Source organism: Aulonocara sp. 'chitande type north' Nkhata Bay, linkage group LG1 (genome assembly GCF_057382095.1).
Source record: "Aulonocara sp. 'chitande type north' Nkhata Bay isolate Kocher_YH1m ecotype deep benthic linkage group LG1, A_spYH_male_GT1.1, whole genome shotgun sequence".
NCBI lineage: Eukaryota > Metazoa > Chordata > Actinopteri > Cichliformes > Cichlidae > Aulonocara > Aulonocara sp. 'chitande type north' Nkhata Bay.
Window position 1 is genome coordinate 29,492,524 of NC_141344.1, and position 23,354 is coordinate 29,515,877.

Genomic DNA, 23,354 nt, shown 5'->3' on the forward strand with positions numbered 1-23,354 from the left:
TTTATTTTATTTTCACTTACTGAATACGGGAACACTGTGTGAACACAGCAGCAGGAAGGGGAGAAAGAAAGAGGGAAAGAGAAACAGCTGAGAAGAGGGACGGGGGAGAAGGGCAAAAGACAAAAACCAACAGAACGGGCAGAGAAAAAAAAATGCATATATCAATCACCTGGATCACCTGCTGAGAAAGAAAAAAGAAAGCAAGCAGAAGAGAACAAGAGTAATAGAATAAACAACATCACAATGATATATGGGAATATGACAGTAAATACTAAATGTTAAACATTATTGTGCAGCACATAAGATCAACAGAACACAGTGTGCTTTGAGGTAGGAGCCAAAAAGGGTGTAGTTTGTGGGTGTGATCACCCGTGTGTACACCTGTGAGCATGGACGCGATTGTTTTTTGTTTTTTTAAAAGGTTCCTTCATGTAATAATCTGCTAGAGGGTGTGGGGGGGCCACAGCCCCGTCCTCCAGGGCGTGAAGCAGGTGTGGAGGAGATCAAAACTCCAGACATCCAGAGGCCCCCAGAACACAAGAGACCAAGGAAGACCAACAGAGGGGCAGCTGCGCCACTGTCCCGGAAAGAGCTGAGGAGAGTCCCAGATGAGGGCTCACTCAGCAGCCGCGGAGCAGAAGCCAAGGGGAGTTGCAGTGACGCGCCCGTGAGCTCCGCCGGCAGCCAGCTGCGCCTGAGTGACCGAGCCCCAGGCCGAGAGGCCGGGGGCACCCCACCTCCGAAGTGGCCCGAGCGAGCCCCAGGCTCCAGGCCCCGATAAGCGGCCGCCAAGGAGTGAGCCTGGACGCCCATCCCCGGACACAAAGAACCACCAACGCACCGATGTCTGAGGGGGTCCGCCACTGGCAGGGGAAGTGGTGGTAGGGGGAGATAGGCCTCCAAACCTTGGAGGGCCTGAGATGTCCCCAGAGAGGTGGCGCCTGACACCCAACCTGACATATAGACACAGACATACAGGCACACACAGATACAAACATCCATTCCCACCCTCATGTTCTCATATACACTTACTCCACACTCAACCAACGTGGAGACAGACATAAAGAGACGTTGTACACACGATCACACTCCCCAAACGTACTCTACAAACCGGGTCTAGGTGCCCCCGCCCCTGGAGGGGGGGACTGCACCCAGACCCAGGTGGTGTTTCCCTTTTCCCTGCGGTGGGGGGAGGCAGACCGCCCCGACTCCGCAGCAGCAGGAAGGCTCCACACTCCAGACCGCAGTCGGACGGCCAACTCCTCCTCCTAGTCCTAGCCCCCCTGCTCCAGCAGGTCGCAGAGAACGGGGGTGAGAGAAGACTCCAAACCTCCCTCCACCCGCTCATTGTAATGTTGATGCATGTGTGTTCTAAGGTGCATTTAAAACCCAGGAGGGCATGGAGCTACCTGCCAGAGAGCAGCAGGTAAGCGCATGGTCCCTCCTGCTAGCCCTCAATGTCTACGTGTATTTAAAATTGAGAGGTGGGCAACAATGCCAGGGGTGGGGTGTACACCCTGATGGTACTTTGGACTCCGTGTATCGTGCCCACCCCCAAGATCCTATATGTATGTGTAATGAGAGTGTGAGTAATGTGAATGTCTAAGTTGTGGGATAAAATTGAGGCAGAGGCAGCCAGAAGGGGACAGAGGGGGGGGTAGCCTCCTCTGCACCCTGGTGACATACCCCTACTCCAAGGCCCTGCATGTGTGGGTGGTTGTGGTGGAGCGGGAAGAGGGAGGCAGCTGGAGATGGGGAGGGAAGGAAGGGAGGGGCAAGTGACCCCTCCCTGGGGCCAGCTCCCCCGCTGACCCCAGTAGGCACCCCCATACTCCGCGACCCGCCAGGGAAAGGGGGCCCAGGCCCATCCAGACCGGGCCCAGTGCAGCAGCGCCGCCCGGCCCCACAGAGCCCGGGACAGTCCACCCAACCCCACCACAGAGAAAACTGCACCCACCCCACCATCCACTCATCTTCCAGACTACATAAGACAATAAACACCCAGGCTGAGATCTTCCTCCACCTCTCCTGTATCTCCCCCTCCTGCAGAGTGAGTTCCTGAAGAGAGAAGAGCTCCTGCAAGATGTAACAACCCCCCCCCCCCACCAGTTGAAGAGCCCCCCAGGTGTCTCGATGCACTGGCGGCACCCTGCGCCAGGGCCGGGCCCCCATACACCCACCCGCCCACAACCCCAGCAACATACCAACCAGGACCCAGTCCCCGAGGCCCAGCCAGGCCCCAGCCCAGAGACGGAGCGCCCCCAGAACCTCACGCCTGTCCCGGACCCACCCAGGGGCAGCCAGGCTACCAGGTCAGTAACCCACGTCCGTCAGCACAGACCCTCCCCTAGCCCCGCTGCACGCAGCCGCGAGGAAACAGTCACCGGAGAGCCAACAGAGCCCCTAACCGGACATGACCGCTACCCCGGGTTGAGCCCCCCAAGGAAGATGCCTCCGGGGAACCCCCCGACGCCCTAAGCCTGTCTCTACCCCCACACCAATCACAACAGTGAAGGCGGGACCAAACTATGACCCCCCACCCCCACTAGGTGATGGAGCTGATCAAAGGAGCCCAGAGCAATTGATCTGATGTGGTGGCAGAGGCTGTATCAAGACTAATGTAATCTAATAGATAATTTCTATATTGGTAAGAATTAAGATTATTTTTATTTTTCCAGTTCATGAGGACTGTTTTCTTGGCTATGCATAGGGCAGTGAAAACCATATGGGCGATATTCTTTTCTGAAGTGACATTATCTAAGCTGCCCAACAAACACACTAAGGGGGAAGTTGGAATGTTACATTTCAGACACTTCGATAAGTCTTCACATATCTTGCGCCAAAACTTCTGAACTGGTGGACAGAACCAAAGAGCGTGGATATAATTGTCCGGTGAATTGGTTTGGCAGTGTGAGCAGTTGTTGGTAGACGTAAAGCCCATCTTGAACATCCGATGACCTGTATAGTGCACTCTATGTAATATTTTGTATTGAATTAATTGAAGACTGGGATTTCTAATTAGATGAAAGGTTTTTAAGCAAATCTGAGACCAGAAGTTTAGGTCTAAGTTAACTGATAAATCCGCTTCCCATTTTGCAATAGGAAGTGATATTGATTCATCTGTTTTAGAAAGCATTCTGTATATTTTGGATAGTAATTTGGGGGGTTTAAGAGTAAGAAATTGAACCACACTTGGTGGTGTTTGTAGTTCAACTTGACCCGGTTTAAATTTCTTTTTTACTATGGATTTAATTTGTTGATATTCTAAAAATCTTTTCTTGTTGATCCCATATTGTGTAACTAGTCCGTCAAATGAAATAAATTCTGTTCCTTCTAGTATATGTTCTAAATATTTGATTCCTTTATCACTCCAATCTGAAAAGTTTATCATATTATTGTTTTGTAATATGTCAGGGTTGTTCCAGATAGGTGTACGTTTGCATGGGATTAATGAAGACTCCGTGAATTTTAGAAACTCCCACCATGCTGTCAGAGAAGAGCTGATGTTGATGCTTTTAAAGCATTCATGTTGTTGGATGTTTGAGCTGATAAATGGTAGGTCTGAGATCTCTAGATTATTGCAGAGTGCTTGTTCTACATCTAGCCAAGGTTCATCTAAGAGGGTGTGTTTTAGCCATCCTGAGATAAACTGAAGCCTGTTGGCTAAGAAGTAGTGCTGAAAGTTAGGTAGTTCTAGTCCTCCTTTATCCTTGGTCTTTTGTAGTGTTTTTAAGCTTATACGTGGGGGTTTATTTTTCCAAAGGAATTTGGACATACATGAATCTAGAGATCTGAACCAATCTTGTGGCGGTTTAGTTGGGATCATTGAGAATAAATAATTTATTTTTGGTAAGACCATCATTTTTATAGCGGCAACCCTTCCCATGAGTGATATGGGTAGACATTTCCATCTAGCCAGATCATCTTCTACCTTCTTTAAAAGTGGGATATGGTTTAATTTAGTTAGATCTGCAAGCTTGGGAGAAACATTAATACCTAAATATTTTATATTTCCCGATTGCAGTGGTGTAGAAGAGGAATTATGGAAGGAGCAATTAATTGGTAGGACTGTAGATTTTGACCAGTTAATTGAGTAATCTGATATTCTTGCAAAAGAGTTTATCAATTCAATCACCCCAGAGATATTGGTTTGTGAATTTTGGAGAAAGAGTAACACATCATCCGCATAAAGGCTGATTTTATGTTCCACGTTCTTGCATTTTATGCCCTTAATTACTGAATTCTGTCTAATTGCTGCTGCTAGTGGTTCAATAAAAATTGCAAATAGTGAAGGGGAGAGTGGGCATCCCTGCCTGGTGCCCCTCAAGAGACAGAAGCTGGAGGATGTCTGGTCATTTGTTCTAACACAAGCTGTTGGGGAATTATATAATATTTTTAACCAGTTTATGAAAGAGGATCCAAAACCAAATTTGTGTAAAGTTGCAAATAGAAATTTCCAGTTAACTCTGTCAAATGCTTTTTCTGCGTTTAAAGAGAATATTGTAGTTTCTAGGTTTTTACTGTATGAGTAGTCTATCAAATTAAGTAATCTACGTGTATTTGTTGATGAGTGCCGACCTTTTATGAAACCAGTTTGGTCAGGATGAATTAAGAGGGGGGTTATTTTCTCCAGTCTCCTTGAGAGAGCTTTGCAGATTATTTTAAGGTCTACATTTATAAGGGATATTGGACGATAGCTTGAGGGATATACAGGGTCTTTGCCTGGTTTTAGCAGGAGATTAATGTTTGCAGAATTCATATTTGATGGAAGTCTGCCCTTTTCTTTAATTTCCAACAACGTTCTGTAGAAAACTGGTGCTAGAATCGACCAGAATTCTTTGTAGAATTCTGCAGGAAAGCCATCTGGACCTGGAGCCTTATTATTGTGCATACTTATCAGGGCTTCCTGGAGTTCACCTGGTGTCAGTGGTGAATCCAGTGCCATTGCTTGAGTGTCCAATAATTTTGGAAGAGTTATGTTGTCCAAAAACTGATCAATTTCTTTTTTTTTTAGATGGGTTTATTTGTGGTGAATACAACGTTTTATAGAAATCCCTGAAAATGTTGTTTATTTGTATCTGTTCATATATTGTGTTCCCAGATGAATCTTGAACAGCACATATAGTTGTTTTTTCTTTATTTATTTTTAGCTGGTTTGCTAGAAATTGACCGGATTTATTACCATGTTCATAATTTTGTAGGCGTAGTCTTTGTACTAAGAATTTTGTTTTTTTATCAATTATCTCATTTAATTCTAGTTTTGTTTTGCGTATTTTGTTCAATGTTTCCTGATCTTGGTGGGACGCGTAGGCTTCTTCTAGTGATTTGATGTTTTTTTCTAATTCCTGAATATTTTGGTTTTCTTTTTTCTTTTTATGTGATGAGAAAGAAATTATTTTACCTCTCATCACAGCTTTCCCTGCTTCCCATAGAACAGAAGCTGATGTTTCGGGAGTGTCATTATAGTTCAAATATGAAGTCCACTCTTTTTTAAAATATTTAATAAAGTCTTCATCTTTAAGTAGTGATATATTAAATCTCCAGTTTTTTCTTGGCGTAGTATTATTCTTGTGCATTAGTGTTAAAGATACAGGACCATGATCGCTGACAGCTATAGGGTGAATCTCAGTGTCTGAAATGTCGTTCAGCAGTGAGCTGCTGACCAAAAAATAATCCAGACGAGAGTAGGAGTGATGGACATGTGAGAAAAAAGTATATTCCTTACTGGTGGGGTGAAGGGAGCGCCATGTATCGCAAAGACCAAAGTCGCTCATATACTGTTTGATTATATTTGTGGACTGCCAATTACGCTGAGTTCCCGCTGTATTGAGCCTATCCATGTCTTCATTTAGTCCAAGGTTGAGGTCACCTCCAAGAACAAGTGTGCCATCTAAGTGTTCAGAGAGTGCACTGAAAAAACCGTGAAAGAATGAGGGATCATCAACATTTGGACCATATACACTTGCAATACATAGCTTTTTATCACGTATAGATAGTTTAATGATTAAGAATCTGCCCTCTGGATCTATAACTGTATCGAGTACTGTGAAATTAATATTTTTATGTATTAAAATTGCTGCTCCCCTTTGTCTAGAATTATAACAAGCTGAGAACACATTGGGAAACTCAGGTGTTTTAAGTTCATTCGAACCTCTAAGAGGTCTGTGGGTCTCTTGTAATAGGACAACATCTGCCTGTAGTTTTTTGAGTTGGTTAAATATTTTTAACCTCTTTTCTCTGGAGCCAGCTCCATTTATATTCCATGTAATGAACCTCAGTGTACCCATAGATGTTTGTGTATAACTAGGGATGTATGCTGTGTGCGTCGCTTAGACAGGTGGAGAGAATACGTCACTTGTTCATAAATAAAGAGAAGGAGAGAGAGAAAAAATGTGTGGCGAGATGCTCTCTGAGTCTGACTTTGTGTATGCATAGTTACTAATATGAGTAGGCTTGGCTTAAGTGTGTGTGTATCTTATATGACTGTGTGCGCTGTCTGACTGATGTAAATGTGCTGCCGTTGAGCGCATGGTGCGTATGTGTCGAAATAAAGGATGTTTGTGGATGAGTGTCGAAGCAGGTGATCGAGGCAGTGAAAGGAATAAAGAAAGAAACCAAGGACAGGGGTGAGCAGCATAAAACCAAGAGGGGGAAAAGAGAGGGGGAAAAAAAAAAAACGAGAAGAAAAAAAAACAAAAACAAAACGTAAACATTCCAATTAAATCACTGACGGAGAGTGACGGTGTTAATTCTGCTATGAAATCACACTTTAAGATGCGATTTGATACTGGTAAGTTAAACAGATGTTAATGCAAGTTAGTGTGAGTGGATAGGGAAATGGTGTAGCTGATTCTTATCTGGTGTGAGGTTAATACAGCCACGGAGTGATGTTGGGGTCGCGGTGGAGCTGTCCGTCCACGTACAGCCGGTCCACAGCGATGACAGCGCGGGAGCCCTTCTGGATGAAGCCGCGTCGGATTGGGAAGAGGACCCTGCGTCGTTCCAAGATCTCTTTGGGGAACTGGTCGTTCACGCTGAAGTCCGTTCCTTTTAATTCCCTGCCGCGGCTTTTCACATGTTGCTTTTGAAGTGGCCGAATTTGGCCACGATAGGACGTGGTCTCCCGGCCGTAGCCCGAATGGGGCCGAGGCGATGTACCCGATCGAAGACGATGTTCTTCACAGTGTCCTCCGGCAGCTTCAGGTGGGTTTTGATGAAGCTTTTTACCGTGGTCTCCGCGTCCTCTCCAGCGGCTTCTGGAATACCAGAAAATACCAGATTATCACGCATGCTACGAGCTTGTAGATCGATAACTGTTTCTTTTATTTTTTTATTTTCTCTATTGAGCTGGGTAACATTATCTGTGAGACATTTCACCGACTCCCTTAGCGTGGCATTTTCAACAGCAAGCGTTTCCACCTGCTGCTGGCTGTACTCCAGGGATTCTCGCAAGCATTTAAATTCTCGGTGAAGAATCTCCACCAAGGACAGCCTTGCGTCGAAACTGGACAATCGCTTGTCGATTGACTCCAATATGTCGGCAATATCTTTGCCGGCTGGCGATGTTGAGCCGGGGGAATCTGCCGGGCGTTGTCTTTTCGACGACGGCGTCTCAGCTTTGGCCGGGGAAGCTGCACACGGGGTCTTCTTCATCACGAGATCCTGAAAGCACTGATCGATGTAATCTTGGAGAGTCTCTAAACTCTCCTCGTTGTTCTCCAGGGTGTTGGAGATTATTTAGACAAATAGTGTTAGTTATAAGACAATTGATAAGTGTATTTGGTAATGCTGAAGCTTAAATGAATTTGTTCAAATCTAAACTACCATTTGCTTTAATTTTCCGCCAAAATCTCCGGCGTCTGACGTCAGTTACAACATGAGTCGCTTACCTTGTCCTCACTTCCGTCACTTACTCACCTGCTCCCTCACTTACTCACCTGCTGAGTTGATTTGTTTCTGCATTCAGGTTGCAGTGCGCAAGTAAGGGCTGCTCATTGTTTTATTGCTTTTTTCCTTTTTATATTGAGTCTCAGTTTGTCAGTAAATGGACTGTGATGTATATGAGAATGCATTTGTATAAAATAAGAGAAAGGCATTTTATATATTGGAGGTTTTGAAGCATATGGATAGGTATGTCATAGCAGCATTGCTGGTATTTCTAGACTTACTCGCAATGCTCCTAGACTTACTCCTCCAAACCTCTGGGTCTGCAGTCATACCTTTTACCTTAGGTGGTAGCAACAATATTTGAGCAATCCCTGCAACAATCACCCAGTAATGCACAGCACATTGTTCACACAGTGCTTGTTTCTTTAGAAACTTCTATCGAAATGTTGAATTTCTGCTTTTTTGTGATAAGATTCTCCCAAAAATATTTCTGTGTTAGCCTGACACATTAAGTGTTTTTTCCTTTGTTTAGTGTGCTGTTAAGCAGTATTTAGCACTACATTGTGACTGTAGCCTTGAGACACTAATATTTTTCCAGTGCTAAAGTCCTTTTAGTCCTTTCCTTTTTTTTCCAATGCCATATGTGTTCCAAGTATATGGATCCATCTGCTTTGGCGACCCCTTGCGAATAAAGCAGTTTTATGAAATCCCAGTTTTAATTTTGATAAGAGCTGGTGGGAAGCCCCAAGGGAAGACAAGTACTCTATCACAGCGGCTGTTTGATGTGTGGTATTTTATAATTTAGTCACTAACCAAAAAATGAAAAGAAAACAGCTGGGTAGTGTACGTCATTAGAGACTCAAATGTCACAACGTTTATTTTCATCCACAGATGCATGAATTTTTCACCAAGATCTTGTGTTGTTGTAGTTCTGCGTAAAGCCTTCTCCCGCACGTCCCAAAGGTTCTGAGTGATGTTAAGGTTTGGACTCTATCCATGTGTGAAAATGATGTCATGCTTCCTGAACAACACTTTCGCAATTTGATCCTGATGAATCCTGGCATTGTCATCTTGAAACCTGTCTGTGCCATCAACATTTACTGATGGAAAGAACCTGGTCATTCAGTATATTCAGGTAGTCAGCTGACCTCATTTTTGGACACATAACTTTGCTGAAGCTAGACGTGACCATTGGAAGCAACCCCAGACCTTAGCATTGCCCTCACAGGCCTGTATAGAAGGCACTAGGCATGATGGGTGCATCACTTCATCCGCTTGTCTCTTCTTACCCTGATGCGTCCATCACTCTGCAACAGGGGAAGTTTGTGCTCGTCAGACCACGTGACCTTTTCCCTTGCACTGGAGTCCAAGCTTTCTGCTCCCTTGCAAACTGAATCTTTGTTTTCTTATTAGCTTCACTGATAAGTGGATTTCACGTCACCGCTGTTTAATCCCAGTCCCTTGAGTTCTCTTTGCATTGTGCATGAGAAAATGCTCTTACTTTCAATATTAACCATGGCTGTGATTTATACTATTTATTATTGTTAATATTAATCTGGGCATCTTTTCCACAATGTGTTTTTTTTTTTTTTGTCCTGTCTTCCTCCCCTCAACACCAACCAGTTGTTGCAAATGACCGCCTCTCCATGAGCCTTGTTCTGGGGGAGGTTTCTTCCTGTTAAAAGGGAGGGTTTCTTTTTCCCACTGTCGCCTAGTGCTTGCTCACAGGGGGTCTTCTGATATGATGTGACTTCACCAAATGTCTAAGTGATTGCTGATTACGATCATTCTCTCACACATTTCTTCTCCACGATAATGGTTCACCACTATCCTTATGGATTTTAATAATCCGTTAACCTTAATCCAGTTTTATTGCTATCAGCAATCTCCTGAGTTGATTTCTTTGCTTGATGCTGGTCAATAATTTGTCCCTTCAGAAGGGAATGACATCTTTTCCAAAACCATAGGATGTTTCTTCTAACACAGTTCAAGAAATGAAAAGCTGCTCACTGCATCAGTTTGGGGGAAATAACCTGTAGCCAGGTCAAACATATTATTCTCTGCAGTGATTATCCAATAGAAGGCTCTTGTTAGCTTGTTGGCTTCATGTTTTTGTGTTTCACACAGGATTTGTATGTTCCTTGATTGGCTCCTTTTTAATGTCTTAATTAACTGATGGTACTGTTTTAAAGTGAAAAACTTCCTTCAAATCAGATGCGTTCATGTCTGTTAAAAGATTTAATTTTGAAACATCAGTAGAAAGTGCTGAGTTTAGTCCCTACGAAAGAAAGTTTGAAAGCACAAAGAGTTGTACAACTTGAATTTAATAAAATCGGAATGAAACACTTGATGTCTGCAAATCAGTGCGTTCAGGTTCTTGTCACAGTTATCCGCCCTACTGGAGTGTCCTCGAGCAAGCACATTTAATCGCCACAAATCAAATGTTCCGTACGTCTTGTTTCTGCTGAGCAAATCAAGAACTCTAAGAATCAGTAAAGATACTGTATCACGCACACACTATCAGCTATACGTGGAAGAATATGGCGGCAATGTTCCAAAACATCCAACAAGCGCGAGCCGACCTCGTCGCCCAGCATCAAAACACAACCAGAGATTTGCCAGCTCGTACTCTGACCTCCGTGTGATCCCGTGCGAAATCTTTATTTCTCTGTAAACAACTCAGACTTCTCACAGCGAACGAACATCAACAAAAGGAGCCTTGGCTGCACTCGGCTATAAACACGCAGCAGAAAATGGCTTCCATCTCTCAGAGCCTATTAAAGCAGCATTATTTTCCTCTTCTGTCTGAGTTGGTGCATCATCATCTCGACAAACTGCCTGATTAGACAGACCCAACTCATAAGAAACCTAAACATCTGTAGCTTCCTCCTCTCCTCCTCTTTGTTTTTTTAAGCTGGTCTCAGAGAGGAGGAACAGTGTCGTATCTTTGGGTGTCTTTGATTCTATACTAACATGGGCGTGGTGGGTGATGGCAAGAGGCCAAGCTCTGAAAACACAGCAACACGCGTGCTCCAGTGTGCACGCTGACAAGGATTGCAGGACCAGAAAGAAACTTTAATGCCAGCCTGAGCAGTGCTGTGTGCACGCTGGAATGCTTAAATGAGCTCTGTCAGTATGTAACTTTACAACATGTGGATAATAAAAGGTAATAACTGCAGGGGGGGCAAGAAACACTTCTGGAAAGTTGTCATTGTGCATGAATGTGAGTGTGACATTTAGAGCCGACCTTTTTGTCGCCGATCATTCTGGCGTTGTAGTTTGAGTGACGCTGGAAGGATTTTTGTCTTTGTTCTGTCTGTGAACGCTGCTGCATGTTGTGTTTGTGCACGCACATGTGGCACTGCCTTTGATTCTGTGTGCGCGGTGCGCCCGTGCATGCGGTGCACCAGAGAAAAAGTAGCAAGGCCACTAACAAGTTAATAAACTCCAGCTGGGCTTTGTTGTGCTGAAGAGTGGCTATGAAGCTCGAGCACATTCTCTGATGTTTAGCTCACATTTCTTCTTTTCAAAGCAGAGCCGAACCCAGATTTTACGTTTTCTTGCTGTAAAGAGCCTGGTAATAGTTACACCCCTATTTTTAATGTGAAATATAATTTATTATTTCACTCTATTTTATCAGCTGCCAATTTTAACACCTTTTTAGACGTTGATTTCAGTTGTTATGAGCCTGCTGAATGGCAGTTATCTCTTGGTATCAATCCCAAGTAGGTGGCCTCCGCTTTCAACTAGTGGGTAGTTATACCTCATTCTGCCCTTCTGAGTGGAGGTTCACAGGTTAAAACGGCATTAAAAGTGGCTGACGTATAATCAAGTCAGCTCTCAACCACAACAGATGAATTTGCCACCAAAAGCGAGCAAACTCTTGTTTTTACTCAGTCTTTAGCTTTGTTTTGGAACAAAAGGTTAGACGTTGGCACTTCCTTTATTTAACCCACTTTTTACCATGTAAAGAGTGTACATTTGCTAGCTTAGCACAGCACTTAGGAGCAGAGATTATACACGGACAGTAGACGTCTGTGTTGCTCTCTGTTTATCTCTCATTACAATGGATGGTAGAGGCTTACCGAGCCAGCTCGAAGGTAGAGGGGAGTGCGCCTACTGGCAATATGTATTGTACTGATAACAACTGATAACAGCCATTAAATGGGCCGATAACAGCTAAATCGCATGGTTTAAAACAGATGTGGTCACACTGGAACATAAATTTAGTTCAAACATAAATATGTCAGCCGCAAAACTTTTTTTCTTTCTTCACAGTTGTGTGCTTGTCGAAAGGTTTACAGACGTTTCCTTTTTGGGAAGGCTGGCTCGTTGGCGTGTGGGAATCCCAACCCAGTCACATCCCTTTTTCACCTCCCTTTAGAGCTCATTAATCAGATAACCTATGTATTTTTAGAGACCAGTGTGTATGTGCATATTCATTGTTGTGGGCACTGTGCACACTCCCACAGTGGCTAAGTAGTTGTTAGTTATTTTGGATCTCCTTGAACCTTTGCTGTTTTTGTCCACCACATTTATATTAATAAGTGCACAACAAAATATTAGAGCAAATTCTTAATATAGCCGCTGCAGTTCAGGCTCAGTAGAAACTAGGTCTACAGCTAGGTTAGTGTCATTTCAGCCTCTTCTGTTATTAGGCATGCACGGGGAAAAAATAGAAATACATCTCTGAGTGATTCTATATACTCAGAAAAACTGCAGCTGACTGTATATTTTGGTTCCCGCTTGGTTTATTTCCTCTGTACTGTAAACATCAACCTATTGGAGGTCATTCTCCCATCTGTCACTCCTCCCACCATCTGCCTTAGATACAGTTTACAGTTTAGAAACAGTTTAAAATGCAGCGCAGTGCCAGGTACAGCAAGGGTCTCAAACCGCGTACCATGAAGGACAGAAAGTCTGCAGGTTTTTGCCTTCAGAAGTGCTGAACTGATTTCAAAAGCTCGACATTAAGCACACAGTCTATCACAAACTGCAAAAAATCCTTTAGCCTGTGCTATCTGTAATACCCATGTTAGACCTTTAGAAATTTCACCTCAGCTGTCCTCCTCTCTTCTTCTGCATTTACTCAGAATAATCTCCTGGTACTCTGAGACACATGGTTGGAGATTTGTATTAATAGAAGCTTTTATTTATTTATTGTGATTATGCTTGCGCCTCAAAATTAATGTCCCGGTGATTTATTTATGTTTATTAAGCACCATTAGTCAGAAATAAGATTTCATGCTATGCCGGGAACTGTAATTCCAGCTCTTGATCATTGCTCTCTGTTGCTTCTTTCAGTGAGAATAAGTAGAAGCTCAGTTTATAGAAATTCTGCTGCATATGATGTAGTCAATTTTATGAGCTTATAACTTTTGCTAAACAGCAGAATCTGTCGCTTTAAGGGGTAATTAGAGGATGCTGTTGCATTAAATTCTGTTAGGATCTGAGTCCACTCTGCAAACAAATATAAAATCTCCTCTTAAATATAAACCAGCAGTTGTACTGTCCACCCATGTCAAGCCAGCATACACCTAATCTTGCTATCAAGACCAAAAGCATCTGAACCAACAGGAGCCGGCTGACTGGCAATAAAGTAAGAGTCTTCACTCTGCTGAAGTGGAAAATCTCACTCAGTCTAGCATTATTGCATGTAACTTTGACCTGCTGAGTTACAAATAAAGGTTGAGGGTTTTGATTAATCACCAAGTTACATATTGACAGACCCACCATGCCAGCGACTTGCAGTCATGTGAAAAGGAGACTTTTCACTGCAGTCCTTTGAAAACCCAAGTCCACCCTTACTCACTCCATCGGAATTAAGAGGGTCAGTAACTGATCATCAGCAAGTGTGAGCACCTCTATGAAAGCAGCTATTTTGGCATTTTACAGTTTATTACGAGTGTACATCCCAGGAACTTCATCTCAAGGTCAGACACTGAGCAGTACAGTACGTCAAAAGCAATTTCAAAGCATGGTAGTGGAGGGTGATGGTTTGGGTTCATTTTAAAGCTACAGGACCACCTGAGCACCTTACAGTCATTGAGTCAAGTCCTCTGTATGCCAAACTGTTTGTCCACTGTCCCAGCTGTCATAGGGGAATCCGTCGCAGGGCTAACACATTAAGACAACCATTCACACTCGCATTCACACCTACGGCCCATTTAGAATCACCAGTTAACATTGCCCATTGGTTCTCTTTGGACTGTGGGAGGAAGCCATAACCCACAGAAACACAGCAGAAAATGCAGACTCTGCACAAAATGCAAACTCAGGACCTTCTTGCTTGCAAAAGTGCTAACCACAGAAGACTGTGCCACTCTAGTATTCTAGTCAAATCTGAAGCCATCTGTTTGACAGCTAAAGCTTGGCTGAAATTGGGTCATGTAACAGGCCAGTGATCTCAAGTACAGCAGAGAACAGAATGGCTGAAAAAGAAAAGAATCAAGGTGTCCAAGTCCAGATCCTCAACCTAGTGCTGAAATGTCGAGGTGGGACCGAAAGCTGTGCATAAACAAATGTTTACATACCTCACTGAACTGAATAGTAAGCCAAAATTCCTCCCCAGTGATGTTAGAGACTGATAAAGTCACACAGAAAATAATTTCATTGAAATATTGCTGCTGAAGCTGGTTTTGGAAGCTATTGAATCATTGGTTATATTTAGTTTGTCCCAAGTACTAAACAGACTTCTGTGAAAAGATTTTTACCACTTACATGTATATTATTACACACACACACACACACACACACACACACACACACACACACACACACACTGAACACATGTTCTGATTGCAGCCAATAACTGGGCTGCAATCAGAAGTAAAACTATGATTTAAAAAAAGATTTATTTATTTATATCTTTTGCCTTCCTTACATGAGTGATCGCAACAGCAGATATCAGTGGGCCAAACTGCTGCATCACCACAGTAACAAATCTCTGAGTTTGTTTTAAGCAGCTGTTATGCTTCTTATTCTTGTTCTTCTGTAAACAATGGAAGTCTGCATAGTTTCGTGGGATTTAGCGCCTCCTGAGGTAGCATTTTGTACTTTTGGTGAAACTCAGGCTAACCGTTTCCCCTGTTTCCAGTGAGATTTTAGATTTTCCTTTATTTTTTGTTAATAAATCAACTGTATTTGTTCTGTGTAACATCCATAGATGTGTTGCTTTTGATTTTCAGTAAAAACAAAGTAAAGAAACCCGGTTGTGGCTAGCGCTAGGCTAGGCTCATCAGAGCCCTTGACTAAATCAGAGTCCTATCAGCGGGAGTTTGGAATAGTTCTGACAAGTGCTTAGTGGGCAGTTGGATTGTGTGCTGATAACATTACAGACTTGTTGTTTTTTTTTTTTAATTTATTACCTTGTAAAAATGCATCTCAAACTTCCACGCTGTGCTATATCTCTATGGTGCAGCTAGCATATGTTGCTAAAGATCTGCATTATCAGGATCATTGGAGTGAACGGAGATGACGCGACTCTTCCATTCATCGACTCTGGGCTCCATGTGCTGTGTTAATGGTAGTTGCTTGGTTACCAAGGAAACAGGAGAGTGATGAGATATGGCACAACACGTGTCTTGGCAGCAGTGCCCGCTATAATACCAAAAGTTGACTATTGTAGATTTGAATGAGAAATATGATCTGTGGTGAGAAGACTAAGTTTAGTTTCAAACTGCTACTTTTAATTTTGTGTATAAGCAGGACAGAAATCCCAAGGAAGATTAATGGTAAAGGGCTAATGAGCAGCTTGCATCTGCTTTCAGATATAAGCAGATATATATTTTGCTACTTTAGACCAGTTAGTGAGAAAAACAAAGAAAATATGTTAAAGTTGATGTCCAACACTGTGCTTGGGTAAAAATACAGCCTTGTGTTAGTGAGAGTGAGGAAGACATCAATCAAAGGCCATTTCAACCTCTTTCATATCTCTCCCAACCACTCACTTTGAAACACCAGAAACAAATCCAGCACCAGAGAGAGAGAGAGAGGGAGTTATAGAGTGATAGGAGATAGGCAGAGCAAGAGTGAGGGAGTGAGAGAGCTTTTTCTATTTATAACCTGTGTGCCCGGAGAGGAGGGAGATGGTTGTTCGAAAGCACACTCGCGCATGATTTTGTTCCGCAGTGCACAGGCTGCTGCTTAAAACACACAGGAACATACAGCAAACACTGCACATGTCAAACAAATTATATACCACGCTGGTGATGAGACGGGTCATCACTGGAAAATTTAATGGCTGTTTGGTATGCCGAGAGGAGGTACATGATTGGTCCAGTAATCATCCATAGGAACTGTACTGCCCCCCACCCCCCTATCACACACGCACGCGCCATATATGGAAAGCATTTTTGTGTTCTTAAAGCTGGTGTGTGTGTGTGTGTGTGTGTGTGTGTGTGTGTGTGTGTGTGTGTGTACAGAGACACATTTTAACTCACACACTCACAGTTCAGCATTATTTTATGTAGCTAAAGCAACAACTCCTCCTCGCTCCTCACTTACACAACCTGCAGACCAAAACATTCCCACTGAGATTTATCTGTTTCACAACATCCACGCAGAGGGAGTAAAACATCAACAGTGTTTTAACACTGATTATAGTGGTCTGCGTAAGGAAAACTTGTAATGAAGATTTTTTTAAGAAAATCTTTTTCAGTGGAGATTTTAGTTGCTTTCATTTTTCAGTTTCATTCCAACTAAGAAGTTCATCACCTGTTCTACATCTCAGCTGGAATTTCTTTTTAAATATGTTTTTTGTTTTTTTGTTTTTTTGGTTGTTGTTGTTTTTTTTTTTGTTTTTTTTTTTTACCTGTTTGTTCATCTCAACCCAATTTAAAGTGTAGTTTGATTTCATGTGTGTACAGAACACATGAATACAGGTGTAGTAGGTTCAGTGATTTACTGAAACATGTAGGCGTGACACGGGAATGCAACATATAGATAAAAACTGACTTTGCACAGTCAGTCAGGGGACGACCGTGGTTCAGGGGGTTGGGAAGCTCATCTTGTAACCGGAAGGTTGCCGGTTCGATCCCCTGCTCTCTCTGTCTTGGTCGTTGTGTCCTTGGACAAGACACTTCACCTACTGGTGATGGCCAGAGGGGCTTCTGTCAGTCTGCCCCAGCTGTGGCTACAACTGTAACTTGCCAGTGTGTGAATGTGAGAGTGAATGAATAGTTTAATTGTAAAGTGTTTTGAGGGTCTCAAAAAGCGCTATATAAAATGCAATCCATTATTATTCTAACTTTATGGTTCAACACAGCCTTAGGAAGCTGTCTTGTAGTCTTCAGGAATAGTTCTCTAGGCTTCTTGAAGGACATTCAAAGCTCTTCTTTGGATGTTGGCTGCCTTTTTTTTCCTGTTCTCAGTTCAGATGATCTTCAATAAAGTCGAGGCCCAGACTCTGGGGAGGCCAATCCATGATCGTTCTTTAAACCAAGTGCAGATGTATCCCACATGTCCCTTGTCAGGTCGTTGTTGAATGTTTGTATTTCTTAACAACAACATTCAGATCAGTTTTCTCAAATATATAGAACGTACTGCACTGAGAGATGCCATCCTCAGAAGCACAACATAAAGAAACGAGACTTTTGCACAGTACTGAATATAATACTTAAATGTCTGTAACTCCCATACCACATTTTTTATGACCCACGGGGCTTTTATCTTGCCGAACGAAAGACTTGAAGGTAGTGTCAAAGGTGAGCTCCCAAAGATGTGAGAGTATAAATATTAGTGCAAACAGAAGGACCTGAGAAACTGTCACGTTTGGAGTTTCACTACGACCTCTGTGGCTGCTATTTTTTGTGTAGTTGCAGTTTAAAATGTAATAACCCTAAAATGATAATTTGCTATTTTTACATTTCCATCTGAAATCATCAAACGAACATGTTCAAACATATTAATGAATTTTTCACAGGGATGATAGAATATATAAACTCTTTTTTAAACCCCTGAACTGCCACTGGTTCGATGGGATACCCATCTGTGCCAAGAGAAACTAACTGTCGGTGTCTGTCTTTCACTTTATGACAGAAGATATTTAAGCAAGTTTCCTAAGAAGCTGAAACATCGTTAAAGTCCAAATGCAAAACAGGGCTCGGTTTGAACCCTCGTGACTCGTAGTTTCATGTTGACCTCCTACACAAATCCAGCTCAAACTTTTCTCGAGCTCGCACCTGTGGGTGGGCCTATAAATAGCACGCACACATTTTCTCCTTCGTTTTCACCTTAGTGTGAGGTTTGGTTTTGGCGTCCAGGTGTTTCTCAGTTAGTCATTTCATGCGTGCGAGCCCTGCCTGATAATGCAGATGTTTATGAAGGAGAGCCCCTCTGCTACACAGCTGTGCACATATTTCCTCACCTGCTTCATGTATGGGGCGTGTTATTTGTTCAGACGTTGTTTTTTATTATATTTATGTCTGAGGGTTTAAAAGTAGATGCATGTAATGTGAGAAAGCAGGCACTATTAATTCAGGTTTATATGTAATGTCCTCAACTATTAAACATGTCCTTTCCCGCTTTCTCTCTGTCTCTCTGCAGCGTCAGACAACAGCCAGCGGTTTCAGGAGACATGTTTCGCCTTCGCTTTAACGCCGCAGCAAGTTCAGCAGATCAGCAGCTCAATGTAAAATTTAACGCCGCTCCGTCAACGCAGGATGCTGAATTGTTCATGAATAATTCAGAAATGTACAGGGTTTGCGCGGCTGCGCATTGATAAATGTGTTTCTGCTCTCAAAGGGACATCTCGGGGACCAAATGTGACTTCTCAGTTCAGGTTCAGTTGCGGTTTTGCCTGTCGGAGACCAGCTGTCCTCAGGAAGACCATTTCCCCCCCAATCTGTGTGTGAAAGTAAACGGGAAGCCGTGCAACCTGCCGGTGAGAAGCGCTCAGCCGTTTAATAAAGAATGTTAGAATGCCACCTGGAAAACGACATTAATGATATTCGCTTCTCATTTCTAGGGTTATCTTCCTCCAACCAAAAACGGTGTCGAGCCCAAGCGGCCCAGCCGCCCAATCAACATTACCTCACTGGTCAGATTGTCCACCACAGTCCCCAATACCATCGTGGTGTCGTGGACCGCTGAGATCGGAAGGGTAGGAGCCAAAGCTTTTTGCAGTGTGTGTGAATAACTGACACTTTAGATGCGTAATGAATGAATTTAAACATTTGCTGGTTTGCAGCTGCTCAAATACGAAGGCTTACTTTTTGCTTTTCTCAGCTTTGGTGTCGTTCTGAAGTTGAAAGCAGATATCTGACTTCCTGCAGCTCCCCCACCCTCGTCTAAGCCTCTTCCATCAGACAAACACGTAAACAAGCTTAATACAAATAAGACGAAGCTAATTCTGGCTTTACAAAGAAATGACATAGAAATATTATGTGTGAATGTCTTGTGTTCAACTCATTGCACTCTTGCTCCTTTACTTCCTCTGCAGACTTTTTCACTCCTTATACTTCCAAGCACTTGAATCACAATATAGTCTTTTTTTATTTTTAGTAACACAACATAAGGGACTAGAGACAAGTTACGGTTTGACTTTTTTTTTAATGGCATCATGATCATTAAAAAAATTTAATAAATTCTATTGTGTGCTCTATCCAGATACAACACGGTTAATTAATCTGGTGTTGGAGCTGATCCGCAGGTGTTATTAATGTGAATTTTCTGTCTTAAATAGAGGTCCTGAAAATCTGCATTAATCTTGATTAATGTATGTCCCCATTTATGCAACGAGGTGCTGGCGCATTCCTCAGTGTATGATCACATCACACGGTGTTCTTAACTTACTGTGTTCACATAGATGACAGACAAAAAAAGAAGAAGCAGAGAAGAGCCTATTTTAAAAAAGACTTAAAGAATACTTTGATTATATAAAGAGGCTTTCAAATTGGTGCGAAGCCCAGGAAGGGGCACAGTGTTCCCTTTTTACAGCCAAACGTTGTAAAAGAAAACCAAAATTGGATAAAAACTACAACTTCAGGGGAAGATTTCCCTTTAAAATACATGGATTCAGAGGCGTTTGATGAAGGATTTCAGGATAAACGCGTCATAAATGTGATTAAGAAAATTCTGTCTTTATATTTGCTGGCTTTTATCGAGGTGGGTGGAGCGCGACGTTCCGCAGACGGACAGTAGAGGGCGGTAAAGGAAAGGTCTGAGAACAGAAGAGCTTGCTGACTGTTGCACAACTTACATTAGTGTCACAGCAGATGGATCGATTTCACTGAGACTGTGGAGGCAAACATTGAAAGTTATACTGAGTAACATGTTCAAGGACGTGCTGTCACTCTCTGTCGTGTCTTCCCGTGTGTTCAGAGTTACTCGATGGCGGTGTACTTGGTGAAGCAGCAGTCGTCCACAGTGCTGTTACAGAGACTGCGAGCTAAAGGCATCAGAAACCCAGACCACTCCAGAGCACTCAGTAAGGACCTCTTGTTAAAAGAAGCACCTATCCAGTGTATCAGCTAATGCTGTTCTTCTGTTTCCACTGTAATTTAATGTATCAAAGGCTGAATTTGTGGTGTGGGACAGGGCAAAAGGCTTAAGACTGAACTCTTGTTTTGAAATGTTTTCATCCAGTCAGATGGGAGCTGTCTGTATATTTCTTGCATGCTGTTTTGCAAGTTGCATAAAAAGATTTAGGTGCAGTCAGGCAGTGATTCAGGAGGCTCATCTGGTAGGAGAAGTCAGGACTTTGGTTCTGACACTGACACGTGTTTGTCCTTCTCCTCTACCCTGCAGTAAAAGAGAAGCTAACAGCCGACCCAGACAGCGAAATAGCCACAACCAGCCTTCGAGTGTCGCTCCTCTGCCCGGTAAACATGCTCCCTGCTCCTCATGAATTTAAGGCCCTTCTTCGAGGTTCAGTCATGCCCAAACACGTTGCTCCACTTTTTACTTTTCTTTTTCCTCTCATTTTACTTTGTATGTGACTCGACATGCCCTCGCACATAACTTATGTATGTGAACATGAACCACCTGTCTTATTGTCTTCTGGCCCCTATCCTGTTTTGCTATATGGGTTTGTTGTGTTTGTGACATTTGTGTGTCACTTATACTTCCTTCGTGGCCTGACTACGTATGTGCTCACCGCGCAGCTGGGGAAGATGCGGCTGATGATCCCGTGCCGGGCGCTGACATGTTCCCACCTGCAGTGCTTCGACGCCACACTTTACATCCAAATGAATGAGAAGAAGCCCACCTGGGTGTGTCCCGTCTGCGACAAGAAGGCGCCGTACGAGCATCTCATCATTGATGGGTAGGTCGCTGTGGCCTGCCGGTGACCTTTGATCAAATAGTGCCAAGAGTGGTCCTCTTCTAAATACCGTGGTTGTAACAAATGCTTATTTCAGTTATTGTTGCCTTTCTATCAGCTCAAAGCAGCCCGGCCGTTCTCCTCTGATCGCTGACATCAATGGGTTGTTTTTGCAGAGAGAACTGGATATTGGATTTTTTTCTCTCTTTGGTTTTTTTCAGGCAATTTTCTGTAAACTTTAGAGATGATTATAGAGGAAAATCCCAGCAGACCAGCAGTTTGTGAAACGCTCAGACCAGCCCGTCTGACACTAACAGCAATGCCACGTTCAAAGTCACTTAAATCACTTTTCTTCCTCATTCTGATGCGTCGTTTTGAAATTCAGCAGGTCGTCTTGTCCCTGTCTACATTCCAAAAATCCACTGAGTTGGTCCCATGTGATTGGCCAATTAGATATGTGTGTTAACAATCAGTTGAACAGGTGTACCCAATAAAGTGGCTGGTCAGTGTATGTGCCACACTATATTTTTTGCAGCAAAAAACAGCCTTTATGTTTAAAGTCCCAGAACACTGTAACAATTTACCTCGTCTCTCCTTTTCTTGTTGTTGTTTGTTTGTTGTTGCTCTGTGGAGCGTTGTATTGTTTTCTTTATTTACTCTGTTACTCAATGCTTGCTATGTGGTTCTTCTTCACACATATATATATATATATATATATATATATATATATATATGATGGGATACAAATAAAATGATACAGCATAAGGGATTTACTCTAATAAATGTAGTGGGGGGGGTTTATCTTCCAAACACTTGCTCAATATAAAAGAACCGTTTGTGGAATGATTTTTAGAGAGAAACTGTAAAGTGGATGTGAAGTCTTTTTCTCTTGGTTGCTGTATGACATGTGTGTTTGTTCTCAGGCTTTTTGTAGAGATCCTCAATAGCTGCACGGACTGTGATGAGATCCAGTTTAAGGAGGATGGCAGCTGGGCCCCCATGAGGTCTAAGAAGGAAGTGCAGGAGGTGTCCTCTGCTTCCTATAACAATGGGCTGGATGGTGAGATGAGGGATAAACAAGGAGGGAGGGAAGGGGAATGCTAGCCTGAAAGCCTGCCTTTAGTGATCCCAGCTTTAATTAGGCGAGGCATCTGTTGGGAGAAGTTGTGTTTTGTTTTTTTTAACTGTTCAGTCTCTGAAAAGCAAAAACATTTGCACAAACTGATACATCACCGCCGCTCTACAGGCTCATGCCGGACCGCCGCAGGCTCAGATCAGCGGAGCTCCTCGGCATCCAGCCACGGAGGCAGCGACAGCAGCAACGGCAAGAAAGTGGAAGTGATCGACTTGACACTGGACAGCTCCTCAGACGATGAAGGACCGGATTCGCCGCCGCCGCCGCCCCCAACGCTGCCTCCTCCTATCAAAAGAGCGTGCCCTTCGATGTCCCCGACCTCGCCACCCGTCATCAACAAAGGGTGAGGCGAGCACACACCCTAGATGCTGATTTAATCTCCGCAGGCAGGTTGAATTTGATTAAATGTGAAATTGATGCTCGTTTTAGCCGCTCGCGTGGGCAGTTTTGTCTCTCTGCTTAAATGATTCATGAGCACAGCATCTTCTTGACATTTCACATCGGCGCTCGCAGTCGGTGCCCGAGCGTGTCGACGAAACATTTGTGTCTGATGACCCGATTGACTTTCCATAACTCGCCTCGCTTGCCTTTTTTGCAAACAGGAATCAAAGTTCAGCCAATCATAGTTTGTCGCAAAATTTCAACACTGCCGACAAACAGACCCGACTGAAGTCTTGAATCCAGCTTTAGTATGGCTATGAAATTTAAACAGCTGCCTTTTCTACCAATCCAAAATTCATTAGGTGCATCTGCTGCTCCCATTTCTCTTTAATGAATCCTGTGAGTGTTACTTTTCTAATTGAAGGTGACAGGACGGCCCTGTGGTTTATCCCAGTACACGTGACACATCATAAAAGCCTTATTAGAAGTTACGTGGCTTCTTTAGTTCTTTATCTCTTCGTCTTCTTCCTCTGTGTTTGCCTTTAGCGTGTTGAACCTGCACCATCAGGCCTCTCCTGTGAGCCGTACCCCCAGCATGCCCGGGATAGACACCAGCTACATCCCTCCTGTCCCCCCTCTCATCCAGGACTACAGGCCCTACTACCACACCCCCAATGACCTTTCAGGTAA

The 23,354-nt window shown here is 43.3% G+C and overlaps 1 protein-coding gene across 4 annotated transcripts in view; it reads left to right on the forward strand.

Moving 5' to 3' along the window:
- Positions 1-23,354, forward strand: part of LOC147339318 (E3 SUMO-protein ligase PIAS1-like) — a 67,672-nt gene that overhangs the window by 35,036 nt on the left and 9,282 nt on the right. For all 4 annotated transcript variants that reach the window (XM_086292418.1, XM_086292404.1, XM_086292410.1 and 1 more), the window contains 9 exons: positions 18,433-18,517; positions 18,631-18,769; positions 18,854-18,988; positions 20,209-20,314; positions 20,635-20,708; positions 20,991-21,151; positions 22,072-22,208; positions 22,395-22,626; positions 23,211-23,350. In XM_086292418.1, the coding sequence (XP_086148544.1) occupies positions 18,433-18,517; positions 18,631-18,769; positions 18,854-18,988; positions 20,209-20,314; positions 20,635-20,708; positions 20,991-21,151; positions 22,072-22,208; positions 22,395-22,626; positions 23,211-23,350 (1,209 nt within the window). The remainder of the gene's footprint in view (positions 1-18,432; positions 18,518-18,630; positions 18,770-18,853; positions 18,989-20,208; positions 20,315-20,634; positions 20,709-20,990; positions 21,152-22,071; positions 22,209-22,394; positions 22,627-23,210; positions 23,351-23,354) is intronic.